The sequence below is a fragment of the Lucilia sericata genome, unplaced genomic scaffold, assembly GCF_015586225.1.
Source record: "Lucilia sericata isolate MDLA Ls3-8-SP2 unplaced genomic scaffold, ASM1558622v1 Contig000784F_arrow, whole genome shotgun sequence".
NCBI classification, from domain to species: Eukaryota; Metazoa; Arthropoda; class Insecta; order Diptera; family Calliphoridae; genus Lucilia; species Lucilia sericata.
In genome coordinates, this window is record NW_023994778.1 from 85,213 (window position 1) to 110,323 (window position 25,111).

The following is a 25,111-nucleotide window of genomic DNA, read 5'->3' on the forward strand; positions in this document are numbered from 1 at the left end:
TTTTTTTCATCGTTGGGCGCCAAACAAAAGTTGAAACGCTCTACTCAATTGCAAAAATAGAAATAATGAAAATGAATAATAAAAAAAAATCTGAAAAATAAACTTAATAGAAAGAAAAATGTATAAAAGGCAGAGAACTTTGATGTTTGATGGCACATTAGTTTTAACAACAATACTTTACAGTTCAACATATAGTTTACAACAGTTTTTCAAACTTAGAATAAAAAAATAATAAAAAAAAATCCATAAATTTTTAAAAAAATACTATTTACATCATAGTAGAACAAAATAAATCTAATTAATTTGCTATTAAAAAGTGATGAATAATAAAATAAAATTTATATACTGAATTTAAAAAATTATATATAAAATTGTGCAAACTAAAGACTTTATAAAAGGAATATAAAACAACATTTTGAAAAATGGCGCTCACTTTTAAAGTGGTGAGTTTTTTTTTCTTGTTCGATAAATATGGTGAAATTTATTTGTATGCAAATACAACTATGAACATTTTAAGAAAATACATATTTATAAAAGTGCAACAAATATATTCAATTTGCTGATATACATAATTCAAAGGATTAAATACGTTGGCAGTTTATTTGAAATTTCGACTAGACGGATAAAATTATCCTAAATCTCTACACTTTTAAATAAATTTGTTTCTAACTGGATAATTGGATAAACTCGACCGTAAGGTTGCGATACTTTACTTAGGTTGAAAGTGTCTCTGTGTTTTCAAACAAGAAATGATACCCAACGGATAATGTGGAAGAACTAAGTAGCAAGGATTCGATATTAATCCTATCTAGATCAGAGGAGAGTAAAATCTCAGATTTATCATCCTTAAATCCGTAAAATTATTTACTATTACAATACTATACTATTTACAATACAAATTCAAATAAATTAACTTTCCAGTTGCTTTCTTTTAATTATTCTGCAACATTAAGTAAACTTTAATTTATCAAGATATAGTTTTCTTTTCTTAATTATCCTGATCGAACGTTCGTTCCTAATAATTGCATATATTATAAAATGTTAGTAGTAAAAAGTTCATGTCCATTGCTAAAACGAAACATCTGTATCCTTAAATCCATATTTTGAAAATCGGCTGAAAACTTACCAAAAAGGTCTAATATAATTTTAAACCTATAAATGGCCCGATAATTATAGAATTTTGTAAACTGATTAATTAGGTGGGAACAAGGATTCGTTTTCAAATCATAAATAAGATAATACTCAATAAAAGAACGAGTATGTTCGGTAAGATGCCGGAGATCAAATGTTAAAAAATAGCGTTCGATGTTTCATATCATTAGGTATTTCTGAGCTATAGTATATACTTGATATTTTTATGCCCTACGCCCATATAGCGGTGAGGGTATTAGACGTATGTACTGATATTTTTGGCGAACAAAAATATTGATACTACACCCACCTTAACTCTTTCACTCATACGGGACACCGGTGACCAAACATTTTTTTTTTAAATTTTTCTCGATTTAGAGAGTAGTTTTGAGTTCAGAGCTACAGTATATGATTATTACCAAATAAAACTAGGTTATTTTTTAGAATTTGATAGCATTTTTGCAAAAAAGGATAATATCCTGCGATATCCTTCAAAAACACTTTTTCAATTTTTCATCAAAAATGATCAATATACGTCAAAATGAAGTGTCTAGTGAAGTCATATCCATAAAAATTTCAGCGGTTTAGTTTTGTGCGTGAAAGGGTTAAAGTATCGGCTTAGAAACATTTTTTGCAATTTTAAAGACAACTCAGGACAACAAATTTTTAAACCATAGACCAAAGTATATTTTTTTAAAGGATTGAGCCCTGCCTCAGAATTACTACATCACATCTGGGATCGAGCCCTGAAGTTCGAATTTGTGACGTTATAACTGCTCGAAAACAACTTTATTTATAAAATGTTGAAAGTCCGTTCTATCAGTATATAGATTCGGATTCAGTGCTGTTCTATCCCCTAGAAACGTTTAACTTGGTCTTAGGGTTTCGAATTTTTTCAAATTTTGTCAGCCTGTGTAATTCGATGAAATTTGGTAGATGTATTACCTTTGATCCAAGGACGATTTTGTTTCAAATCGGCCCATTATTTCACCTAACCCTCATACCTCGGAATATCCCTAATATAGCTTTGTATGTTATAATTATTAACAATAACGATCATAATGGGCTTATACATATTAGTATCCCTTTCATAATCGGCATAAATTTGTTTTATATCAACACGACCCAAATACAAAGCACATTGCAGAAAATCACTTTATAGGCAATAAATATCATAAATATATAGAAATTGAGGTAAAATCCGACATCAGTGATAAACAATAATATCATATAAAAACATTTTAAATACACAGAGGGATATTGACACCAAACTGTTTATAATTTTTCAATAACATTCGTTGTCAAAGTATAAACATACGTACGACAACACTATGTAATGTTGACAACATTGCAACAATTCGTTGTCGAAATATAAATTTTATATACATCCGTTGTCTAAATGTTAACAAACAATCCGTTGCCAATAGTGAGCTTTCCACGATTTTTATTCCACGGATGTTATTATATTATTATAAACTCTTGGGTGTCATTTGGTACCAGGCGTGTATATTTCTTTTTCCCTCTGTGTAAACTTATAACTATTATATGTAATACCATTGTACACCACGACGTATTAGTAATTTATTATAACCACCATCTAAAAAGATGGGGGTACATTGATTCTGTTCTAAAACCAAAAAAAGTATTCTATATGTTCTAGGGCCTTATTATATTCTAAGACGATCTAGCTATGTCTGTCCGTTTGTTGAAAACAGAGGATCCGAATGGAAAAAGCTAGAGGTCTGAATTTCTCCAAAAACACTTTCTATTTTTATATGAAATTCAACATAAAGAAGTTTTATATAAGCCGATATCTCTCTCTCTATTAGCATCGGTCCACAATTGACCCTACCCCCCATATAAGGTCCTCTTCAGAAATTGAGTTTAACGCTTTAAATGGTTTAAAATTTTATAAGTATCAAAATTTCCCTTCAGAATTTTATGAATATCGGTTCATAGTTGACCCTTTCCCCAGTATAATATCCAATTTAGAAAATAACTACATTGTTCATAACTGGTTTAAAAATGCTGTTAAAGCAATTATACTCGCCTTAAATAAGTTTTATAAGAACCAAAACCTCTCAATCAAATATTATGAGGATTGGTCCATAATTGACCCACCCCCATTTAGAACATGAATTTAATGATCATACCGACTTATGACCCTTTGTTAAACTATTAACTATTTCGTATATTATTCAAAAACTATTCCATAGATTAGTCAATAGACTAGTCCATAGTCCAGCCAAGATAAAAGTACATAGACTAGTCTACAGACTATATAGACTGACTCATCCATAAACTAATTGGGTTCTATTCCCAACTGAGGCACTGGCAAAGGAGCGCACAGCAGGCCTGGATGTGGGCCTAGATGTATTTACTCGGATTTGATGTTGTATAAATGTACATCCTCCTTTCAAACCAACTAGGTAGGGTAGGTTAGGTAGGTTACGTGGGTTACTCGATAACCTTAGAATTACCATTCCCTAATATTGAGAGAATGGTTTGCCTCCCTAATTTCGTTAACTACTTGGTTCGTTCGGTCTCCGTGTAAACCAGCCGGTGCTTTTAATAAAACCGATCATGTTTTTTAGTGACACATCTCTGAGACAGTCTATATCATGGAAAAGAGCTCTATCAAGATAGAGTAGTCTGCTTCTTCGTCCAAGCAGCTTCTACAGTAACTATTATTTGGGTAGCCCATACGTTCCGACATATGTCCAATCATACAGTGCCCAGTAATTATACAGTTAGAAGCCTAATCGAGTTCTTACTAAGAGACAAGAGAGCCCTAGTTCTATCTGTTGTCAGAGTGGGCCAGAGCAGTCTCGATATTCTACAGTTGGTGATATTTGACCACCTGAATTCCGTCTCACTCAAAGCCCATTCATCTATCAATTTTGATAGGGTCGTTAGGAGAGTGTGAATATACTTTTGCGCAAGGTTTGAGTCTAATTCTAACTATTTAGTACTTTAAATCCATGACAAGTGCTTTTTTTGACAAAAGTTAGTACCATTTCAAAATTTTAAGTTTCCATGCCTGGTTTCGGTTTCTTTATCCGATTATCAAAAAAAGTCCTTTTTGAGAATAAAAGTTCATTTCGGTTTCTTTATCCAGTCTAATATAAAGATATAATCTATTATTTGGTCTATAATTCATAAACTAGTTCCTAGACTAGTGAGATAGTCTGTGAATAAGTTTCTTTATTAGCTATTCCATGGACCTTCCGACCTTGGACCTTTAATATCTAGAACATACATAACATGAACCTAAAATTTTTTTATTAGATAGATTTCAATCAAATATCGAAGTAACTAAGAAATTCTAATAAGAATGCCTTCGTAAGACCCGGAAAATTTAAAAGAAGTTCAACTAAATATTTTAATTAAAATAAATATTTTAAGAAACATTATTTTGTTTGAGCATAAATTTATATTTACAATTGACTAAATAACTATTGACCCAATTTCAAAACTAGATCAATCTGATCTCAATTATTGCTGTTTAGTGAGTTGTAACAAATTAACAAACAAAAAAAAAAAAAAAAAAAAAAAAACGCAAATAAATCAAAACTGATTTTAATTGTTTAAACAATAAAACACAAATTTGGATGCTTATGCTCTATTTAATCATAAGAATTCCTTGCAACAACTTTGCCACAAACAAACGATAATGTGGCACTTGGCAAACAAGTTCTAAATTAGAATGAAATACAATATTTATTGAGTATCAAGATGAGCAGCTGATAACTATGAACTATAAGTGTTTAACAAAATGTTTGTATTTTTTTTTCTAAACGAATGAATGACTGAGTGAATGAATGATTGAATATGTTTGAATATAAAATTACCAAACAAATCAAACTTGCACTAAAACTTGCCAAAACACAATAGATACGTATTAATTACAAACTACAGTGGACGTCCAATAGTACGTATACTCTTTATTACGAATATCCAATAATACGAATGGCAAAATTGTTGCATTGTCTACTCTATAGTACGAATAAAGTCACAATTTTTCTGTTCGATAGTACGAATAAAGCATTTTTTATGGGAATTTTGGTTTTATTTACGTATGAATGAAGTTTTTATTATGCTTTTATTTTATTATTTCGGTATCATTCACCTTAAGCTCAGTAATTTTGAAGTTTTTTTGTATTTATTACAAGTGTTTTGTATTTTTAAAAATCCTATACACACAATTTACTGCATGTATATTTACTAGAGCCCTGCATGAGTGACTTAAATAATAAATTAAAACATTTGATTTTTTTCAAACACTGTGTTTGACTCACTCATTGTTTTATGAATGAAATGAATAGGATATTTGAAAATAAGGAATGTTAGTCAATACTCAATTCAAACGAAACAAGTAATGAGAGTGTTTGTGTGATTCAATTCAAGTAGTATACAGTGAGTGAATCGAGTGAAAGCAAAACAATTTTTAAGTTCGACAAATTAACAGATTTTTTGAATATTACTTCGAATTTTCGAACTTAATTTCGAATAGTCGAAGATAATATAGTAGCGTCATCAACTGTACTTAACACTGCCAATTTTCAGCCAATTTGGTCCACGGAAACTGGTTTTATCAGCTTTAAATTTTTTTCGAACATGAGTTCGAATTTTCGAAAATTTTTTTTTTAGTTTTTTGGACTCAAAGAATAATTTAAAAGCATAAAAAATTTTTCGAACATAACTTCGAATTTTCGAACTTAATTTCGAATATTCGAACATAATATTATCTTGTCATCAATTGTACTCAAGACTACCAAATTTCAGCGAATTCGGGCCACAGGAACTAGTTTTAACAGCATTCAAAATTTTCACCATTTATTCAAGAAAAAGTTTGAATCGATTCATTCGATTCAAACAATCTATTTTGTATTGTTTTAACATAAACAAATTGTTTACTCGCTCGATTTGAATGTAGTTGCACATTCACTTGATAGTACTCACAACGTTTGAGTATAACAAAACTTTGTAAATACTATTCTAAACAAACAATGAGTTGAGTGCAAAGCAATGAGTCACTCATTGTGTGTAGCAAATAGAGTTACTCATGCAGGGCTCTAATATTTACAAATCAACAATTATTTAGTGTTATTAATTTATTTTATTGGAATTTTGATGACCCAAGAGAAGAAATTAAATAGGATGATAACGGCAATGAAGAAAGTATTTTATTAGTTCCCGACAATAACTCTGTTGAGAACAATATTCAAGCCTCAAAAGCGCTGTTATTGAAAAAGCCGCAAGAATCATTTTACAATGTAATAAACATCGATGTTAAATGATGGATTTTTTAATAAGTAAAATGATATTTATATACATATGTATGTATGAACTGTTAATTTTGAAAGTAGTGTGACTCCACATTCCAAACAATGGGTTTAAGGATAACTATTCTAATTTTTAAGAGAAAATTATAAATTAGAGAATTGTGGTATATTCCATTCAAGTTTCTAATAAAAGTTTTATGTAATCTGAACATTTTAATACATTTTAGAACACATATGTAAATTGCAAATTGTCTTTGGCACACATCTTTTTAAAAACATTAAAATTTAAAACCTTCTACATATATCTCATTTCAATCATTGGACTCACGATACTTTCAAAATTAACAATTCATATACGTAATGTCCCTGTTTATGTACAAGAAATTTATTTAAAATAATACACATTTATTATATTTTGTTCCGTTATGTAATTTTTCATGAAAAATAAAACAAAAATAAATAAAATCCAATATTTTATGTGTATTATTTGAATTTAAACATACAAAATGTGTTGTTCAATAATACGAATTTTTCGGTATTACGAAAGGGCCTGACACTATATAATTCGTACTAGTGGACGTCCACTGTAATTTGTTTGCTCTAAATTTCATAAGCAGACTTGATTTGATTATTAAATTGGAAATGGTAATGGAAACCCAACTACAGCAGTAACTACTTAAATATTTTGATTTTAACAGTTTAGTGGTTTTGTGCAGATTGTTAAGACACGGGCGTAGTTTGAAACACAATGTAATGCTTTAACTTGACTTGAAGAGACCTAAAGTCAAACCCATAAAATATCTTGTAAGTTTATACAGTACAACTGCAGCAACAACTAGTAATATGAAAAACAAAAAAGTTAATGGTCACGATTTTAGTTAAAGCTTCTTTTAGTTGATTTTGTTCGAAAAAAAACCCACAACAAGACCTAAAGCTAAAGAAGCCACCACTAACTACAGGCATTTTCCACATACCTTCCTAACAGTTGACTGGTTGGTATTAAGAAACGGGCTGCTTGTGCCTTAATGGCATAGTGGTACAATGAGCCTTAAAGCCTTTAGAAGTGGAAAATTTAAAGATCGATGGATATATGAAGAATGCTTTTACAGCCCAAATTGTGCAGACTTATGAGAATGACTGGCTGTTAAATGAAATCTCATTTTGCTTCGTTTCAGTTTAAAATTTGTTGTTTGTTAAATAAATATTTTTCCCAATATAAATAAATGGATTTTTAAATGTCATCAATTGGCTGAAGAAGCTATAAAAAATATTTTGTTTCGTGTTCAATGTACTTTTCATAATGTTGTTGCCGCAAAACATTGACTATATGTGACAACAACAGCGTGAGGTATTTTCTGTACTTTTGCAGTTGTTTTAAGTTGTTCCGTTTTTTCGGAATTTTTTTTCTTCTTAAAAGATGTCACTTGTTTTAAATGCAAATCGATTCTATTTAGAAAAAAAAATTAAAAACTCACTAACATCATTTATCCAATATAAAGATGTTGTCAAGTATGTGTGTGTGAGAAAATTAGATGTTAAAAGAAGTTTATGTTGAATTAATTAAAATTCATAAACATTGTTGGCAAAAGGTTTCAAGAGTTCGTTTATAAAATTTACAAACTGATGCATTATTAGCAGAACGTTTATTAACATTCACATATTGCGAGCATAAAATGCATTAAATTAAGTGTTAAAAAAATTTATTTTGTTGAAATGTTTACAGCACTTGTAGTCTTATTTATGCAAATTGTTCTTTTTATGAAAAAGTTTGTTTCTTAAGTCTTTTGTTTTGTTCATAGCAATTCGTTTAGTTATCAGTGATTTTTGAGGGTTTGTTTTTCATGATTAAATGCAATAAAATAATTGAGGTTAACATATTTTTGTTGTAAAGCATTTTATCACAGCTTTTTTATATTTAGAAAAAATTTTGTCATAACCTAATGAAGTTAAGATTTTGAGACAGATTAAAAAAGAAAAGTATATTCACCAATACGCGGTGATATAATTAATATGGGGTATTTCAGGGTGCTTAATAAGAAGAATCTAAAAGTCATCATACGAGAGGTGGATGTCAAAAACTGAATACATATTTTTACATCGTGAGCTATTATCTACCACTAGTTTATTTCTTTTTCATAACAATGCTATTTTTAAATCGAAATAAACATTTCTTTTTATTCTGTGATAGGACCCGTTACAAGTTTGAAAATTTACTTAGTTAAAGCATATAAAACTTAGCTTTTGATCAGTCGTCAATTTAGAAATAAATGTACCCACAATTTTGACTAAGACCTAGTTAGGTCACACTTTTTGACTCAACTGTACAAAAGTTCCGAAAGCCGTATCAAAATAAAACTTACATATTAATGGACTGCATCAATATAAATAGTCATACAACAAATAGGCAAAATATACTAAATAGGCGTGGCATATTTGAGACAATTCAATGGTAATAAATAATACATATATTTTTATGTTGACACTAAAGTTATTCATACAAAAAGGATTTAAGGATTTTAGCCGTTATATTTTTTTCAAATGCAAGAAATTTAATATTTACTTGATATGAGAGGTCCCACGACCACTATTGTTCGTTCGCCCACTTTGGCCAATAATTTATACTAATGTCAGAATTTTAGGATAAGTAGGCTAAGAAGTTGGTTAAGTGGAAACGAGAATGTATACGGAGAAGAAGATGTTTTTTTTACTTTTTCTTGTATAAATATCGTTTGTTTTGAATTAGGATGTATGATTCGTCATATCGATTAAATACACCTAGGGCATTACCTATTGTGCTCTCCTTTGATAGAGGTTCAGGTAAGAATTGTACTCATGTCCTTTGGACTGACAGACTAATCTGTCCCTTTTTAACCAGATAATATTCTAAATCAAAAACAAATCTCTGCTTAGTGGATGTTAACAAAACTACATCGACAGTCAAAATATTATAAGTATTCCTAGGTTCACGTTAATGTGACTTTTTTGTGTGATTTTCAAATTAGTGAAAAAATATTATGTATAATCAAAATAGGTTAGTAAACGTAGATAGAGTAATGAAAAGAGGAAAACTATTTTCTTCTAATCATACTTTTATAACATTCAATACAAAATTGCACGGTGGTCTTTGCCACCCACAGGGTGAGCTTTTTGGTTATTTTTGTACACGATTTTGCTGGTCCATGTGCAAGCACTTCGTTCAAGTACTCGAGCTATCTAATCTCTGGCAATTGCTGCCCCATTGCTTAACTACTTCCAAGATGTGAAAACATCACTTCCGTTTACAACCCCACAGATGGGATGGCCTCTGTTGATTTGGCAACAGCACCTAGAGACGTAACCGGAAGACCGAAGTACGAATCCATCAAATAAGCCGAGGACTTTGCTTTCATCCATCATCATTCAACCCAGCACATTTCTCACATTTATCCGAAACAGTCATAAGAGAACAACATACGACAGACTCACTCTAGGTATACGGGCGGATGAGTTCCGTATGCTCCTACATTCATCCTGTATCATATACAATTAACACTAACTCATTTCCAACGCTTCAATCGGCAACAGCACCGAACTTATCCCCAAATATAAATTTCAACGTGTATCAGTCTTTTAACCGCAACTTAATCTTCTCGCGAATTTGGGTTTAAGCTACAGCCACTACGTGGATCCCGAAGGAACCTCAACCAACTGACCAGACAGGACAAGTCCTGTGAGCAACTGACCTCCCTTAGTACCAGATTATGGGGTTCTCTGGTTAGACCCCATGTCAAATCATTCCAAGGACTAGCCGAGAAGTGAATGACATCATCAGTTTATAGGCAGACTAGAGTTACTGGTAGCACCTCTTTACCCTGGGATTGCAATACGCCAAGATGAGGGTTTTTCATCAATGAAACATGGCTCGGGGGTGGTGAGAAGCGTATATATAAGTTTGTCATTCAGATTATTATTTCCACAATATCATTTTGTGATCCTATAAAGTAAATATATTCTGAATCCTTATAGATATCGGAGTCGATTAAGTCATGTCAGTCTGTCTGTCCGTATATCTGTCTATCCGTCTGTGGGTCTGTTAAAATTAATTTTCTGAAAACCTCACATATGTATCTTCGAGATCCAAATCTTCAACCATTTTGTCAGACATGTTTTCGAGAAGTTTCATATTTAAAATCAACAAAATCCATCCATAAAAAACAGAGATATGAGCAAAACCCCGAGACAAACTATAAAATTGCATCCTTGACATATTTAGAGATTTTTTTTCAAAATAGTTTTCCTTAAAATCATATCTTATTTTAAAAATTGCCAAGTATCTAGTGGTCACCTTTAACTTTGATCTTTAAATTAAATTATTACTTATGGCAATGAACTGGAAATTATGTATATAAATTATAGTCTTCATCGCGATAATGAAAATGAAACACACCTCCAAATTATAGCATTTATAATCAAATAAATTAAAAAATTTCATCATAGTTCAGCTGTTTAGTACTAAGAAAATATTGCATATTAAATAAAACAATAGCCACACGTACATACATATGTATGTAAAGAAAAAAGTTTTAACTTTTCGGCACAATATTAACCCTTTGAATGCCGAGCTTGAACTGAAGAAAACAATGTAAATAACAACTTAAAGATTTCTTAATAGGAATTACCATTTAGAATTCTGGGTAAAAAAAAAAACAAATTGGATATAGTTATTGAATAAAGGTCATCAGAGGTTAAAAAGCTGTATGTATGGGAGATCTTTATGAAGATACCACATATTTGGGTGTACTTGTCATTCTTTATTTTTAAAGAATATATATATATTTTTTTTTAATTTTAAACATTTAGTTTTAAAAAATTTAATATTTTCAGAGGAAAACTATTTGCTGATTTAGACTGCGTTTAATTTAAATACATGATTTTATATTTAAAATATATTGATTCTTACTGGCTTTGTTTGTTTGTATTTTTAGTCATACGTATAAATATGACAACTAAATTGATTATCTTTACTTAAAAGTCATTTAATTTTAATGAAAACATTTGTGAATAAACAACAAAACATGAACATTGTGCATCCGCTTAACCACAAAATCTTGTATATTCCTTATAAAAGTTCTTTACTTAAGTCTTTTGTTTTGTTTACGTCTATTTAATGTCAACGCTTAATAAAAACCATAAATTTTTTAAAAAACACACAATGTAAACATTTTGTAGAAAAAACTATTTATGGCACATAATAAAGTTATTTTAAACAATTTGGTTTTTGTCTCCAAATTAATCTTAATAAATCATGATCTTAAACATTGTAGCTTCTTCGATGTGTTTTTTTTTTTCTTAAAACAAAAGATCAAAAGCTGCAACATAAAACAAATAACAGATCAAATAGAAAAAACATCTAAAGAACACTCTTAGACGATCGCTTCATTTATCTTCTGTATTATAAAATATCAATTAATTGTGCATTTAAGCTATAAACCTAAAACGTGTCTTCAGCGATTCATAACATTTTGAAAGTTGATGTTTTGCTTTGATTTTAATCGCTGTAACCTTTTTGTTTTTTATACATACAACGTGTTGAATTTAATGTAGCATGCAATATTTTTTATTTATTTATATGAAATTATCTTGTATGAATGTGTGAGTTCATTTGTTTATCTGCTTAAAACCGTTAGCATTTGAACTTCAACTTGACATACAGATAAAAGTAAATTTTGAAAACATCATAATCATTTAAACTTGGCGTCTGCCATGCGGTATTATTTGCAAATATTTTTTGTTTAATTTAGTCAATAATAATTTAAATGTTTAGGCTTCTTATGCAAATGAGTAAGATCTGTTGTGGGTAGACAATAGTCGACATGATAAAGCAGATATTTAGAAATCAGGAGATATTGACAAAATTTATTTTTAAGATTTTTTTTTTTTTTAATTTTATTTAAAGTTTATCTCAGGTCTAAAGAAATCATTTGATATCTGAATAAACAAAATTCTTAAAACAAGCATTTTGTATTTGATATCTGTTCATACAAAATACATACATATATTCCGGTTAAAAAGTTATTTTGCACAGTGCAAGCGGCACTGAGGAATATACACGCAGAACAAAACATGGTTGCGGTAACCATAATCTAAGAGTAAGAAACACATTATGGTTAGATTTATGGTTGTAATCTAAACATATTATGATTATTAATATGTACATAATGTGTTTGCATAGTTATCATTATTCAGTTATTGGAAAAAAGTTATAATTCAGTGAACCATATTCAAATTTATAATTGCTATGAACAAACAAATGTTTACAGTAATTAAAATATTGCTTCAATCACATTAAAATAACAATTATTTGTTTACCACAACAATATATTGTTAGCAAGAATATAGTATAGTTATGGTAACCATTTATTTAACGTGACTATTGAGGAAGTTATTGAATTTTGACCTCATTAAGCCATCCGGGTGGGGACAAAGCTTTGCAAAGTTGGGCACCCGGAAATGAGAAAACTTTTGTTTCTGACCCGATTTAATTTCAGACTTTGTCTTGAGCCAATTAGTGGAGAGTATCGTTCGGATTAATACTACGCGATAAATAAGTTTATAGAAAAAGAATAATAAAACAGGGGTATGTGGAACTCGACCTATCCCAAAGTTAATGCGTCAGCTGTTTTGAATAATTAGGATAGTAGAGTTGTGTGATGTGTTGAGTGGTGATGGAATCTATAAAAATTTCCTTCTTTTCGGGCTATAATCAGGGTTTACTCTGTTCATACTAGATCGCAGTCTGTCCTCTGTTAGTAAGGAACTAAGTCTTGGCTTATTGATAGAGATCGTATATTGTGGTCGAAGAATGCTGCAAATATGATCTGAAGATTGCCAGATAATAAGCAACAAGACAATGATGGTCATTCGATTAGATAGCATAAGGCTCTGGAAACGTTGCTAGATATTCCACCCATTGAAACATATTTAAGATAGGAGGAGGCATTTACAGCCGATCGGTTCATAACTTTAGACGAACTGTCCAAAACCAGTTATAGAACACGTCATCATAATGGTCACATTGGAAGGCTATACACAATCATTGGACGTGTCCAATCGCATACCAGACATAGAATATGCGGGAAAATTTGAAACGCTGATCCCAAATAGAATATATCAAATACTCGTTGGGGACGAAGTGAGCCTGGAGTTCTATATTGAGGACCCAGAAACAGAAATACATATGCATACCACCATATATATTTACCAAATTACAGCACTAGTTTCCAGGCAGAAGCCCGAACAATAATGAAATGCGTAAATTGGATTCAAATAAATATGGCGCAAACATTTTCTTAAAATCTCCTGAGCAAGTATGAGGTAAGTATGATTACGGGCACAGTGAAACTCTGGACCACTTTCTTTGCCACTGTCAGGGATTCGTCGAAGTTAGATCCAAATATCTTGGGAGTGCTATTATTCCGGATATAACATTCCTCGCAAACACTGATTGAAAAATTCTTAGGAATTACATCCAGGAAACTGAGTTTCGTAACATTGAAAGATAATACATTCAGTCATCCTCTCACTCTCTTACTCTCCACATATACGATACGTACTACAAACTAGAACTTGCTGGCACTGAGTATACTTCTCGTTCTCTTTTCGTTTGGGTTACAACAAATTTTTGTGCGTTTCTTTTCACCGTTTCATTATTTCATATGGATGAGAAGGATTATCATGCCCAATAGCTCTCATTGACTCAAACGATTTTGCCTTTGTCAGGTTAACTTCTTCGATTTCTTTAGCTCATTCATCCAAAAGTGGTCTGGTGCAAATATGACATAGTTTAATAATGCCCTAAAGTCCCTTGCCCTTTTGTTGTGAACTAATATGTTAACATATGACTCCGCCATATTTAATCCAGCCCATTTTACACAACAGACTCCCATGGGTTTTAGCTTTAATGTTATATTCGACAATGATTCTATATTATATATCCAATGATATATACTTAATATTTCTTTTATTTTAAATCGTTTATTATAAACACTTCATAGTAACGGACGTAGGGTAAACAGTTAAACATATTTTTCGGTAGTTAGAAAAGAACTACAAAATCACTAAAGATTCGCACGATTTTCGTTTATAAAAATTGATGGTATAAGTGTGTATTTCAAATAGAAGAAAAATAAGGTGAAGACAAAAATAATGACAGGTAGTTTTTTTTAAGAAAACAATAATTCGTTTAAAAGTTTAAGATTAAACATGATGAATGTGCATTAGATGATAGCAACAACAATAAAAATAATATAAAAGTTGGCAGCAGAAAATCTGCTAACAACATAAATGACAAAAAAGTAATACCAGAGTTCAATAAAACATATTCGAACACATTCGTTTACTAATCACAGATGTTTTAGGTTTCATCTTTGTTTTTTTTTTTCTTTCTTATAAATAAATATATTTGTTGGTTTTGATTGTTTGCTCTTTTAATATTTTTTGTATTTATTTCTTTTAAATGTTTATTGTTGCTGCTGTTGTCTTTATTCTCATTCGCATTTGATTCCATTCATTCAATATGAATTCAATACGATTTTTTTTTCACTCATCTTAAGCGTTATTTATGAAGTTTATTGTATAAAACATGCACTTTAGCTGTCAAAAAATCATTAAATTATTGCATAAATAAAATAAAATAAATAATAAAACATACAAAACATTAAAAAATAAAAAAAAAACAATTCAACACATAAAATGTTTATAATTCAAAATACTTGTATATTTGTTGTACGTGTTCAGTAGGAATCTTCATTATGATCATTAATAGACAATGTTGTTGTTGTTGATCTTCTTCAAGAAATCAATGTGTGTTTTCTGCAGTTAGTACAAAGAATAAAACATTCAATCATGTAACATTTAAAGTTTTATGTTATTTTTACTTTTGTAATGACCTCTGAAATATTTCATTATTTTTTTTTATCGCACCGCTATTAAATATGTCAGTATTCTTGGTCAGACATTTTACACTATTTCCTATTCAAAATCAAATCTATAAATTTGAATAATATTTTAGAGACAGTATAGTCGGACCAGTTATATCGTCACCTAAAAACGGAAAATAATTCTTAGCCAATTGGCATACCTTAAAGTGGGTAAAGAACCATTGTTTTGTGCGTTACAAACATCAGCACAAATCCCATAGCCACTTATGACTCTTCTGCACGATTAAAATTATCACATATGAGCTCATTATCGTAAATGATACTTTGGTAGGGAGAACCAAACAAGTTGTGTGAGTTTACAAGACCAAATTGCTAATCCATAGTATGTCCTCAGTATTAGGATTGTACTGTGCCAAAGCATCCACTGTCGTAATGATATGCTACAACGCTATTTGCTCTAATTGCTGACCCATCAAACATTTAGACCTTCGCTCATCATAGAGAGGCCAGGTCATTCTTGATGTTGAGTAGTAGGTCAGTGATTACCATCTGGTCTGAGCAGACCGGTAAATTTTATGCTTTATGAGGGATTTACAGCATGAAAGTGGGACACCAATTAATGTGTCAGTTTTTGCTAGTTAGTTCGCTTTTTTATTTCCAAGTACATTAGAATGACCCGGTACCCAGAGCAGTTCTAGGCACGAGTGGTTCGCCATCTCTTCAAGGGACATCCGACTTTCGCGAACCCTCTGAGACATCTTGACTCGTTTGACATCTTGACTGTGAATATTTTGTCCGGAAGGAGCGTAGGGGAGAGGGCAGTAATCGATATTGCCCAGGATGGAAGCATGACAGTTTCGGTTAGACTTCCATACCCCAGAAGCATGTAGTCTGACCGTTTAAGGCCAGCAAGGAATAAAGAAACCGCTACACACACCTGTGGATGACTTGGATCCATCAGTATAGATATCAAGTGTTACACCCTCTGAGAAGGTTGTTTCGTTTCACATCTTGACTGTGAATATTTTGTCTGGAAGGAGCATTGGGGCAGTAATCGATATTCTTTGGGATTTATGTAGGTCGTGTTCCCCAGGATGCAGGTATGACCGTTTCGATTGGACTTCCACACCCCAGCAGCATGTAGTCTGACCGCCGAGTTTAAGCCCAGTTGCTTGGCCATCAGATCGTCGGGCAGCAAGTGCATAAAGGTACACAACGCTTGTAATGGTGTGCTAAGGATCGCAGTAGTAAACATTAGTGCAGAGGCATGCATTATTCCTTCAATATGATTGCTATAGGTGGATTTTTCCAAAGCTTTCCACCAGACAATTGCAGCATATATCAGAATAGGCCTTATAACCATGTCAAAGATCCATTTCGCATTCTTGGGACTGATGCCCCAGTTTCTACCAATGGCTTTCCTACATGAATACATTGCGATAGATGTCTTAGAGGTCCTCGCTGTAATATTCAGATTCCATAGAAATTTAGAATCAAGAGACCTAAGTATTTTGCACTAGCAGAGAGAGTAAGTTCGACTCCATTCAGGCGAGGAACTGGGAGGGATGGAATCTTGTATCTTTTCGAGAATAGAACCAGTTCGTTCTTCTCAGAATTGACACTGAGACCACTGTTGAAGCTCCAACGGCTCAGTCGTTTCAGTGATTGTTGCAGGCATTGCGGGATAGTGGCTAAATGTTTGCCAGAGACAGCAACCGCCACATCGTCCGCAAATGCAATAGTCTTACACGTCATGGAATCAAGTTCCAGCAGTAATGAGTTGATAGCAATATTCCAAAGGCCTCCGGTAGGTTAGTGGTTAGTGTTCTAGTCTGGTAGACCGTAGGTGGTGGGTTCGATTCCCACCTGAGCCACTGGTTAAGGAGCGCACAACAGGCCCGATAGAGGCCTAGGTGTATTTCTTCGGATTTGATGTATATACATCCTCCTTTCAAACTAACTAACTAAATATTTCAAAGGAGAGATGATAAGACTCCTCCTTGTGGAGTGCCCCTTTTTGCCATTCTGTAAACAGTGGCATTTCCCATAGTAGAAATTATGATTCGATTAGTCAAAAGTCTATTAATAAATTGGGATATCCATTGGCTGACACCCAACATAACCAGATTCAATAAAAGTTAAAAGCCCCTTACAAACAGTTACAAACCAAAATAATTACAGAAAAAACAATTATCGGTCATCCAACTGCTTCAAAAGAATACTATAGCATCCTATTCCATGTATGCACATCCATATAGAACTATCACTTATTGCACGTTTCTTAAATTCAAAAAGTACTATTGAGATAAAGAATGAAAAAGTACCTAAAAGTATTTCAACAATAATATGGTCTACATGCTGCGATAACAAATGTTTAGCACTTCAAACTTAATAAATCTCTATATAGAGTATAACAGATTCGCTTAAGCTGAATATACTAACCAATTTTAATTGCTTACAACTTCGTTTTTAAATTAAGTATCACAAAAGTACTTACCTCACCTTACTCTTCATTTTCAATTGCTCTAAAGAATTCTCAACTTGGCCTCACCTTTTGAAGATGTATTTTAAATTACAAAATGTTTATTTTCTGCAAGTCTCTACTAATATAAACTTCTCATTTAGTACCTGGTAAAGATTATTTTCTAGTGTCATTCTGATAAAATACTGCAACGAGTATAGTGCCGCCAAAGATGATGATTCAGTAGTGCTGGTTGTTTGTGCTGCTCCATGTATGTAATGACCCAGTCTTAAAAAAAAACGTGCATTTCATTTGCTGGTATTTGATGTGTCGGAAATTCCCTTCACTTTTTATGCCCAGAATTTATCTAGTTGAATGCATTTTTATTGTTTTACTTCGAACTTTTGGGCATGAACTTAAAACAACAACATTGTAGTAATGAAAATAAAATAATAATAATGATGATGATGATGTTACTTTAATTTTTTTTATAATTTATACATATATTTTTTTTTGGTTATGATGGGAGCTGAGTAAATTAATAAGATTTTTAGTAATTATTATTATTGGCATTTATTTAATTGTTGTTGTTTTATTAATTAAATCCAACCGGAATTATATTTAAAATTTCAACCAAAAAATGTTTGAACAATTTGAATTATGAATATTTATTTTGATTATTTTTATTTAAGGTGACATACAAACTTGTAAAGAATGTAAGTTTTTCTCAGCTTGGGAAAATAAAAATGGTAGAGGAATTCTTTCAATAGAAAGTATTAAAAAATATATAAATGGGCTAGGTCATCACATGATCTCCTACATCAATGACTAGTATGTTAAAAAAATACTTTTAATAATTAAACACTAGAATTTTTTGTATTAATTTCGAAATATTTTAACAATTTTATGACAAAAACATGTGATTTTCTGAAGGATGAGGGAAAGGGTTGAAAAGGCCTATCCTTAGAAACGTTGATAGAGGGAATAACTTATATAAAACCAAGTTGGGACAAGTTTTGTAGAGATACTAGAACATTTAACATAATAAGGAGCACAGACAGACAGACATATGTAGCTTAATCGAAAACTAGTCTTTCATTATGAGCTCAAGAGCACGGGAATACGATTGTATAGGGATCCTTTTTAATAGGCATCGTCCTTGAGCCAAAATAAAAGTATATGCCAAATTTCATCAAATTAAATATACTGAACATTGTGACCTGCAGCGTGCGCTTAAGGTTTGCATGAACACAGACGGACAGACAGACAGACTTACGGACGGACATTGCTTAATAGAAAGTGATTCTGAGACTATTGGTTTTACTTTAAGATGGTTATGTGTCCAATATTTCAGCAAAAACGCATAATACCCTCCCTACTATGGTGGTGTAGACAGACAGACAGACAAATAGACAGACAGACAGACAGACAGACAGACAGACAGACAAAAAGACAAACAGACAGACAGACAAACAGACAGACAACCAGACAGACAGACAGACTTACAGACTGACATAATCGAAAGTAATTCTGAAACTATTGGTTTTACTTTAAGATGGTAGTATGTCCAATATTTTTGGCTGTTACAAACATCAGCAAAAACGCATAATACCCTCCATACTATGGTGGTGTAGGGTAAATATAAATACAGACATATTTTTGTCGGAGATTGTGTCCTCAATTTTACTAAAGCGGATACTGACACTGAACAAGTTCATTCATAGGTGTATGTAGTAGGTTATACCGATTTATATCAAACACTTTATTGACGTCTTTAGAAATTAGCAAAAAGCTATTGTTTTAGAAATATTAGGTCGAGTAGGTAAAGAGTAGGGTATACAAACTTCAACTAAGTATAATGAGAAATTTAGTATTTAATTACCAAAATTAAATAATTAAAATCAACTTAACCTTATGCATAATACGAATGGGTTCTAAAGCTGAAAATTGTCAAAATATTTTCGTATCTTTAATTGAAATAACATCTCCAAAGGACTTAAAATTTTTTTGCTGCATTTGTTGCCAGCCATTCTGTCTTCATCGACTGACATTTAAACAATTTGTTTAAACATTTTTTATTAAAGACAGAACTGCTTTCTTCCCCTGAATAGATCTTTATCTAATACCATTATGTATTTTAATTTGCATGCAAAAAAATAAAAACATACAAATAATCCATTGAATGTTTGTGTGTGGTTTATGCCACATGAAGATGAGCGATGGATGTTAACAGTGTCGAAAAATTGCCGGCGGCATGAAAAACGTGTATCACGTTGCAAATGAATAAAATATGAAGATTTGCCGAAATATTTATAGACATGTTTTGTTTTGCTGTTGTGCTTGTTGTCAACAGTTTTTTTTTACAGTTTAAGTCCAATATTCAAATAGGAAAAATAGTAATTCTTTGTGTTATATTTTGTTGTATTCTTGCAGCCATTACTGGTGACGTTGCTGACATTAACACATGCTGCCCGCCTAGATAATAAATATTTACCACCGCCGCCAAATGCTGCTACGGCTGGTGGAGGTCCTGGCTTACAGGGACCAGGAGGTGGTGGTGGTAGACCTGGAGGACCAGGTGGACCTGGTGGCTTTGGTGGTGGTGGAGGAGGTGGGGGTGGTACAGGAGGAGGTTTTGGTGGAGGTGGCGGTGGTCCCACTGGTGGCGGTAATAATGGTTTGGGTGGTTTTACTGGCGCTGGTGGTCAAGGTCGTCCTTTTGGTCCTCAGGGTGGTGGCGCTGGTCCCAGACCAGGTGCTCCTTCTGGGCCTTCTGCACCTGCTGGTCCCGTTATACCTATATTGTCATTTGTAAATGAAAATGATGGTGATGGAAATTATAGATTTAGTTATGAAACTGGTAATGGCATTAAGGCCCAGGAAGAGGGTACAGTTAAAAACAAAGGTTCGGACAACGAAATTCCATCCGTTATGGGTACATTTTCATATACTGCACCAGATGGACAAGTAGTTGAAGTGGCTTATACGGCTGATGAAAATGGTTTCCAACCTTCTGGTGATTTATTACCAACACCACCGCCAATTCCCGAAGCAATTGCAAAAGCTCTGGCTGCACAAGGTATTCAACCTGCACCAGGTGGTGGCTTCATAGGTGGACCCGGTACGGGAGCAGGTGGAGGCAGTGGTGCTGGTGGTGGTGGCGGTTTTGGAGGTGGTACTGGCCGTGGTGGAGGCGGTGGTTCTGGTAGTAAGTTTATTACAACATTTTGAAATTGTAAAATTACTTACGCAATAAATATTTTAAGGTTTTGGTGGAGCTGGAGGTGGTACTGGGGCCGGTGGTTATGGTGGCGGTACTGGTGCTGGTGGTGGCTTTGGAGGTGGAACTGGCGCTGGTGGTGGCGGTGGTAGAGGAGGTGGTGCCGGAGGTGCTGGTGGATTTGGTGGTGGTGGTGGTACTGGCACTGGTGGAGGTGCCGGTGGTGGTTATGGTGGTGCCGGTGGTAGAGGAGGAGGTGCAGGAACTGGCGGTGGTGCAGGCGCTGGCGGTGCTGGTGGATATGGCGGCGGTGCTGGTGCCGGTGGTGGTAAAGGAGGAGCTGGTGGATTTGGTGGTGGCTCTGGTGCAGGAGGCGCAGGAGGAAGAGCTGGAGGTGCTGGTGGAGCCGGTGGATTTGGTGGTGGTTCTGGTGCAGGAGGTGCCGGAGGCGCTGGTGGCTACGGTGGTGGAGCTGGCGCCGGTGGTGCTGGAGGTTTTGGTGGTGGTGCTGGCAAAGGTGGATTCGGTGGGGGTTCTGGTGCCGGAGGCGCTGGTGGCTACGGTGGTGGTGGCGGAGGCGGAGCTGGCGCTGGTGGTGGTGCTGGCAAAGGTGGAGCCGGTGGATTTGGTGGTGGTTCTGGTGCCGGAGGCGCTGGTGGCTACGGTGGTGGTGGAGGAGCTGGTGGTGGTTCTGGCAAAGGTGGCGCCGGTGGATTTGGTGGTGGAGCTGGCGCCGGCGGTGCAGGAGGTAGAGGAGGTGGTGGCGGAGGCGCTGGTGGCTACGGTGGCGGTGCTGGTGGTGGTGCAGGCAAAGGTGGAGCCGGTGGATTTGGTGGTGGAGGTGGTGCCGGAGGCGCTGGTGGCTACGGTGGCGGTGCAGGTGGTGGTGCAAGCAAAGGTGGAGCTGGTGGATTTGGTGGTGGAGCCGGCGCCGGCGGTGCAGGAGGTAGAGGAGGTGGTGCTGGAGGCGCTGGTGGTTATGGTGGTGGAGCTGGTGCCGGCGGTGGTGGTGGCTTTGGTGGTGGGGCTGGTAAAGGAGGTGCTGGTGGATTTGGTGGCGGAGCTGGTGCTGGAGGTAAAGGTGGTGGTGCCGGAGGCGCAGGTGGATATGGAGGTGGTTCTGGCGCTGGTGGCGCTGGTGGAGCTGGTGGTAGAGGTGGTGGTGCCGGAGGCGCTGGTGGCTACGGTGGTGGAACTGGCGCTGGTGGTGCTGGAGGTTTTGGTGGTGGTGGTGGCAAAGGTGGAGCCGGTGGATTTGGTGGTGGTTCTGGTGCAGGAGGTGCGGGAGGTAGAGGTGGCGGTGCCGGAGGTGCTGGGGGCTACGGTGGCGGTGCTGGCGCTGGTGGTGCTGGAGGATTTGGTGGTGGTGCTGGAAAAGGTGGTACCGGTGGTTTTGGTGGGGGTGCTGGCGCCGGCGGTGGTGGAGGCTTTGGTGGTGGAGCTGGCGGTGGTGCAGGCAAAGGTGGTGCCGGTGGATTTGGTGGTTCTGGTGCGGGTGGTGCCGGAGGTAGAGGAGGTGGAGCAGGAGGCGCTGGTGGTTATGGTGGTGGAGCTGGCGCCGGCGGTGCCGGAGGTTTTGGTGGTGGATCTGGCGCTGGTGGTGGTGCAGGCAAAGGTGGTGCCGGAGGCGCTGGTGGTTATGGTGGTGGAGCTGGCGCCGGCGGTGGTGGAGGCTTTGGTGGTGGAGCAGGCAAAGGTGGAGCCGGTGGATTTGGTGGTGGTTCTGGTGCGGGTGGTGCGGGTGGTGCTGGAGGTAGAGGAGGTGGTGCAGGAGGCGCTGGTGGTTATGGAGGTGGAACTGGCACCGGCGGAGGTGGAGGCTTCGGTGGCGGAGCTGGCAAAGGAGGTGCCGGTGGATTTGCTGGCGGTTCTGGTGCCGGAGGTGCTGGTAGCTTCGGAGGAGGTGCTGGTGGCTTCGGAGGAGGAGCTGGAGCCGGAGGTGGTGCAGGCAAAGGTGGCGCCGGTGGATTTGGTGGTGGTTCAGGTGCAGGAGGTAGAGGAGGTGGTGCCGGTGGCGCTGGTGGATACGGTGGTGGTGCCGGAGGCGCAGGTGGTTTCGGTGGTGGTGCTGGAGGAGGTGGTAAAGGAGGTGCAGGTGGTTTCGGTGGTGGAACGGGAGCAGGTGGTGCGGGTGGACGAGGAGGTGCTGGAGGATTTGGCGGCGGTGCCGGCGGTCCTGGTACATCTTATGTTCCTCCACCACCTGGTCAACCTGGTCGCGGTCATGCAAGCGGCGACTTCAATCCTCAAACTGGCTACAATTACTAAATCAAATTTGATAAGCAAAATTTACATGCAACGATATCTGCCACAAATACTCGTAGCATTTAAGTGTTTCCTCTCTTACCTTAACATGGAACTAATTTCAAAAAAATCCCTTCACCTAATATTATATCAACATCTGACAGGATCTATTTTTAAGTTACACATTTTTAGAAACTTTAAAAAACGTCTCGCTGTAAACAAAATGGCTCTTAGTATAATAAGTGATTGTTATTTAACTTTTCTTTATTAATTTTTTATTTAATGGTAATTAAAAATAAATATTTGAATATGGCTAGTGACCCACAAAATTAAAAAAAAAAAAAAAAAAATTTGAAATATTGAAATTGAAACAGCATTTGCCAAATTCTTTGTAAATATAATTAAGTTTGTACTTGTAAAAACAAAACGGGAATTAATTAAAAAAGAAAATAATTTAATAAAAATAACTAATTATTTTTGTAATTTTGAACATTTTAGTTAAATACCGATTAAAACCACTAACACCGTCTATAGACGGTCTTGACATCTTTCAATGAATTGGATGGGTCGTCTAGGGACAAGGAACCTCAGAGCCAATATTATTGTATGGAATATCGGCTGTTCTTGTAAGAAAGTGTGGAGGAAAAGGATACTTATATTCTCGAGAATACGATAACAACTCAGGTGAACTACCATATCTACCATTACTACTTACTGTGACTCCATATGGTCGTAATAGTTTTATCCCAGCAAAGACTTGGTACTGACTTGTACTTATACAAGAACTTATTTGCTATTGACTACTACATATCATCTGCATTACTTTTAAGTAATCTAATAATGACTTACGTACATATGTATGTATATATAATATCGAACGTGACCCTATGTTTTTCAGAATTACCAAAAACCTAATATTTATACCGTTCATTCCGTTTTAAATTTTTACAATGTAATATTCTGGATAATTATAGATATCGGAGTTGAGTAAGCTATATACGTCTGTCTGAAATCAATTTTCTTAAGACACCGGATATTTGTGGAGTTATTCGCTACTCTAGTCAAAATATTGATACAAAATTTAGATTACTTTTAAAGAAAATTTTAATTTATTTGACGTTTCTTAAAAGTTTCAAAAAGTAGTTTAAATATACTTTTTTCTACTATTAATACATATTATTAAAATTCAACAAATACTATTAGAACGATGAAAAAGTGAAATAATTTATCCTTTGTGGAAAGTACTAATAAAAGAGTACCATTTCCCATTTTCACCAGAGGATTAAGTTTTCAAAATACATTTAAACATATGTGTATATCACAGATAAAACTATACTAAACAACAATTATTTTTCAAAAAGTACCAAACTGTTTACCCGAATGTGGTCCTTAGTAACTGAATTCCTAATAACACACCAATTGGTTTAATAAGATAGAATAAAGCTTTATTTCCCCATTTTAATACTTTCCCTCTCAAATGTAATATGACTCATTTGGTACATTCGGGTACGAATAAGAGAAAAAAAGTTGCTGTTGAACAATGACCTTATATGGGCCCAATAAATCGCCAATCTCAACAAAATTTCACAAAATGATTTATCGATACAAAAGACACACTAATGAGTCCCGATTTCTGTATTAAGTAATAAAATATTTCCGTTTACTTGATTTTTAGAAGTGGACCTTATATAGCACCTAAACCAAATACGTATCGATTAGGAAAAACTTTGACAGTGTGATTTATATAAATTTTGTTTCGATATCTATATTTCCTAATTAGATAGGAGTATTTAAGTCACTTAAGAAATGAACCCTATATAAAGCTATAACCAAAATTAAACCGATTATAAAA

The 25,111-nt window shown here is 34.8% G+C and overlaps 1 protein-coding gene across 2 annotated transcripts; it reads left to right on the top strand.

The window, feature by feature from the left end:
- The first annotated feature begins 157 nt into the window (after positions 1-157).
- Positions 158-23,521, top strand: LOC119608064 (uncharacterized PE-PGRS family protein PE_PGRS54). Of its 2 annotated transcripts, XM_037962324.1 has the most exons (4): positions 158-443; positions 20,229-21,003; positions 21,062-21,772; positions 21,857-23,521. In XM_037962324.1, exons 1-4 carry the CDS (start codon positions 423-425, stop codon positions 23,281-23,283), a joined length of 2,934 nt encoding a protein of 977 aa, XP_037818252.1. In that variant the 5' UTR covers positions 158-422; the 3' UTR covers positions 23,284-23,521. The 2 variants fall into 2 exon arrangements, with proteins under 2 accessions (XP_037818252.1, XP_037818251.1); XM_037962323.1 differs by having other exon boundaries at positions 21,062-23,521.
- The last annotated feature ends 1,590 nt before the right edge of the window (positions 23,522-25,111 follow it).

Coding starts and splice junctions, on each gene's coding strand:
- LOC119608064 (XM_037962323.1), top strand. CDS start 423: ATGGCGCTCACTTTTAAAGTG. Junction 444..20,228: donor TGGCGCTCACTTTTAAAGTG/GTGAGTTTTTTT, acceptor GTATTCTTGCAG/CCATTACTGGTGACGTTGCT. Junction 21,004..21,061: donor TGGAGGCGGTGGTTCTGGTA/GTAAGTTTATTA, acceptor AAATATTTTAAG/GTTTTGGTGGAGCTGGAGGT.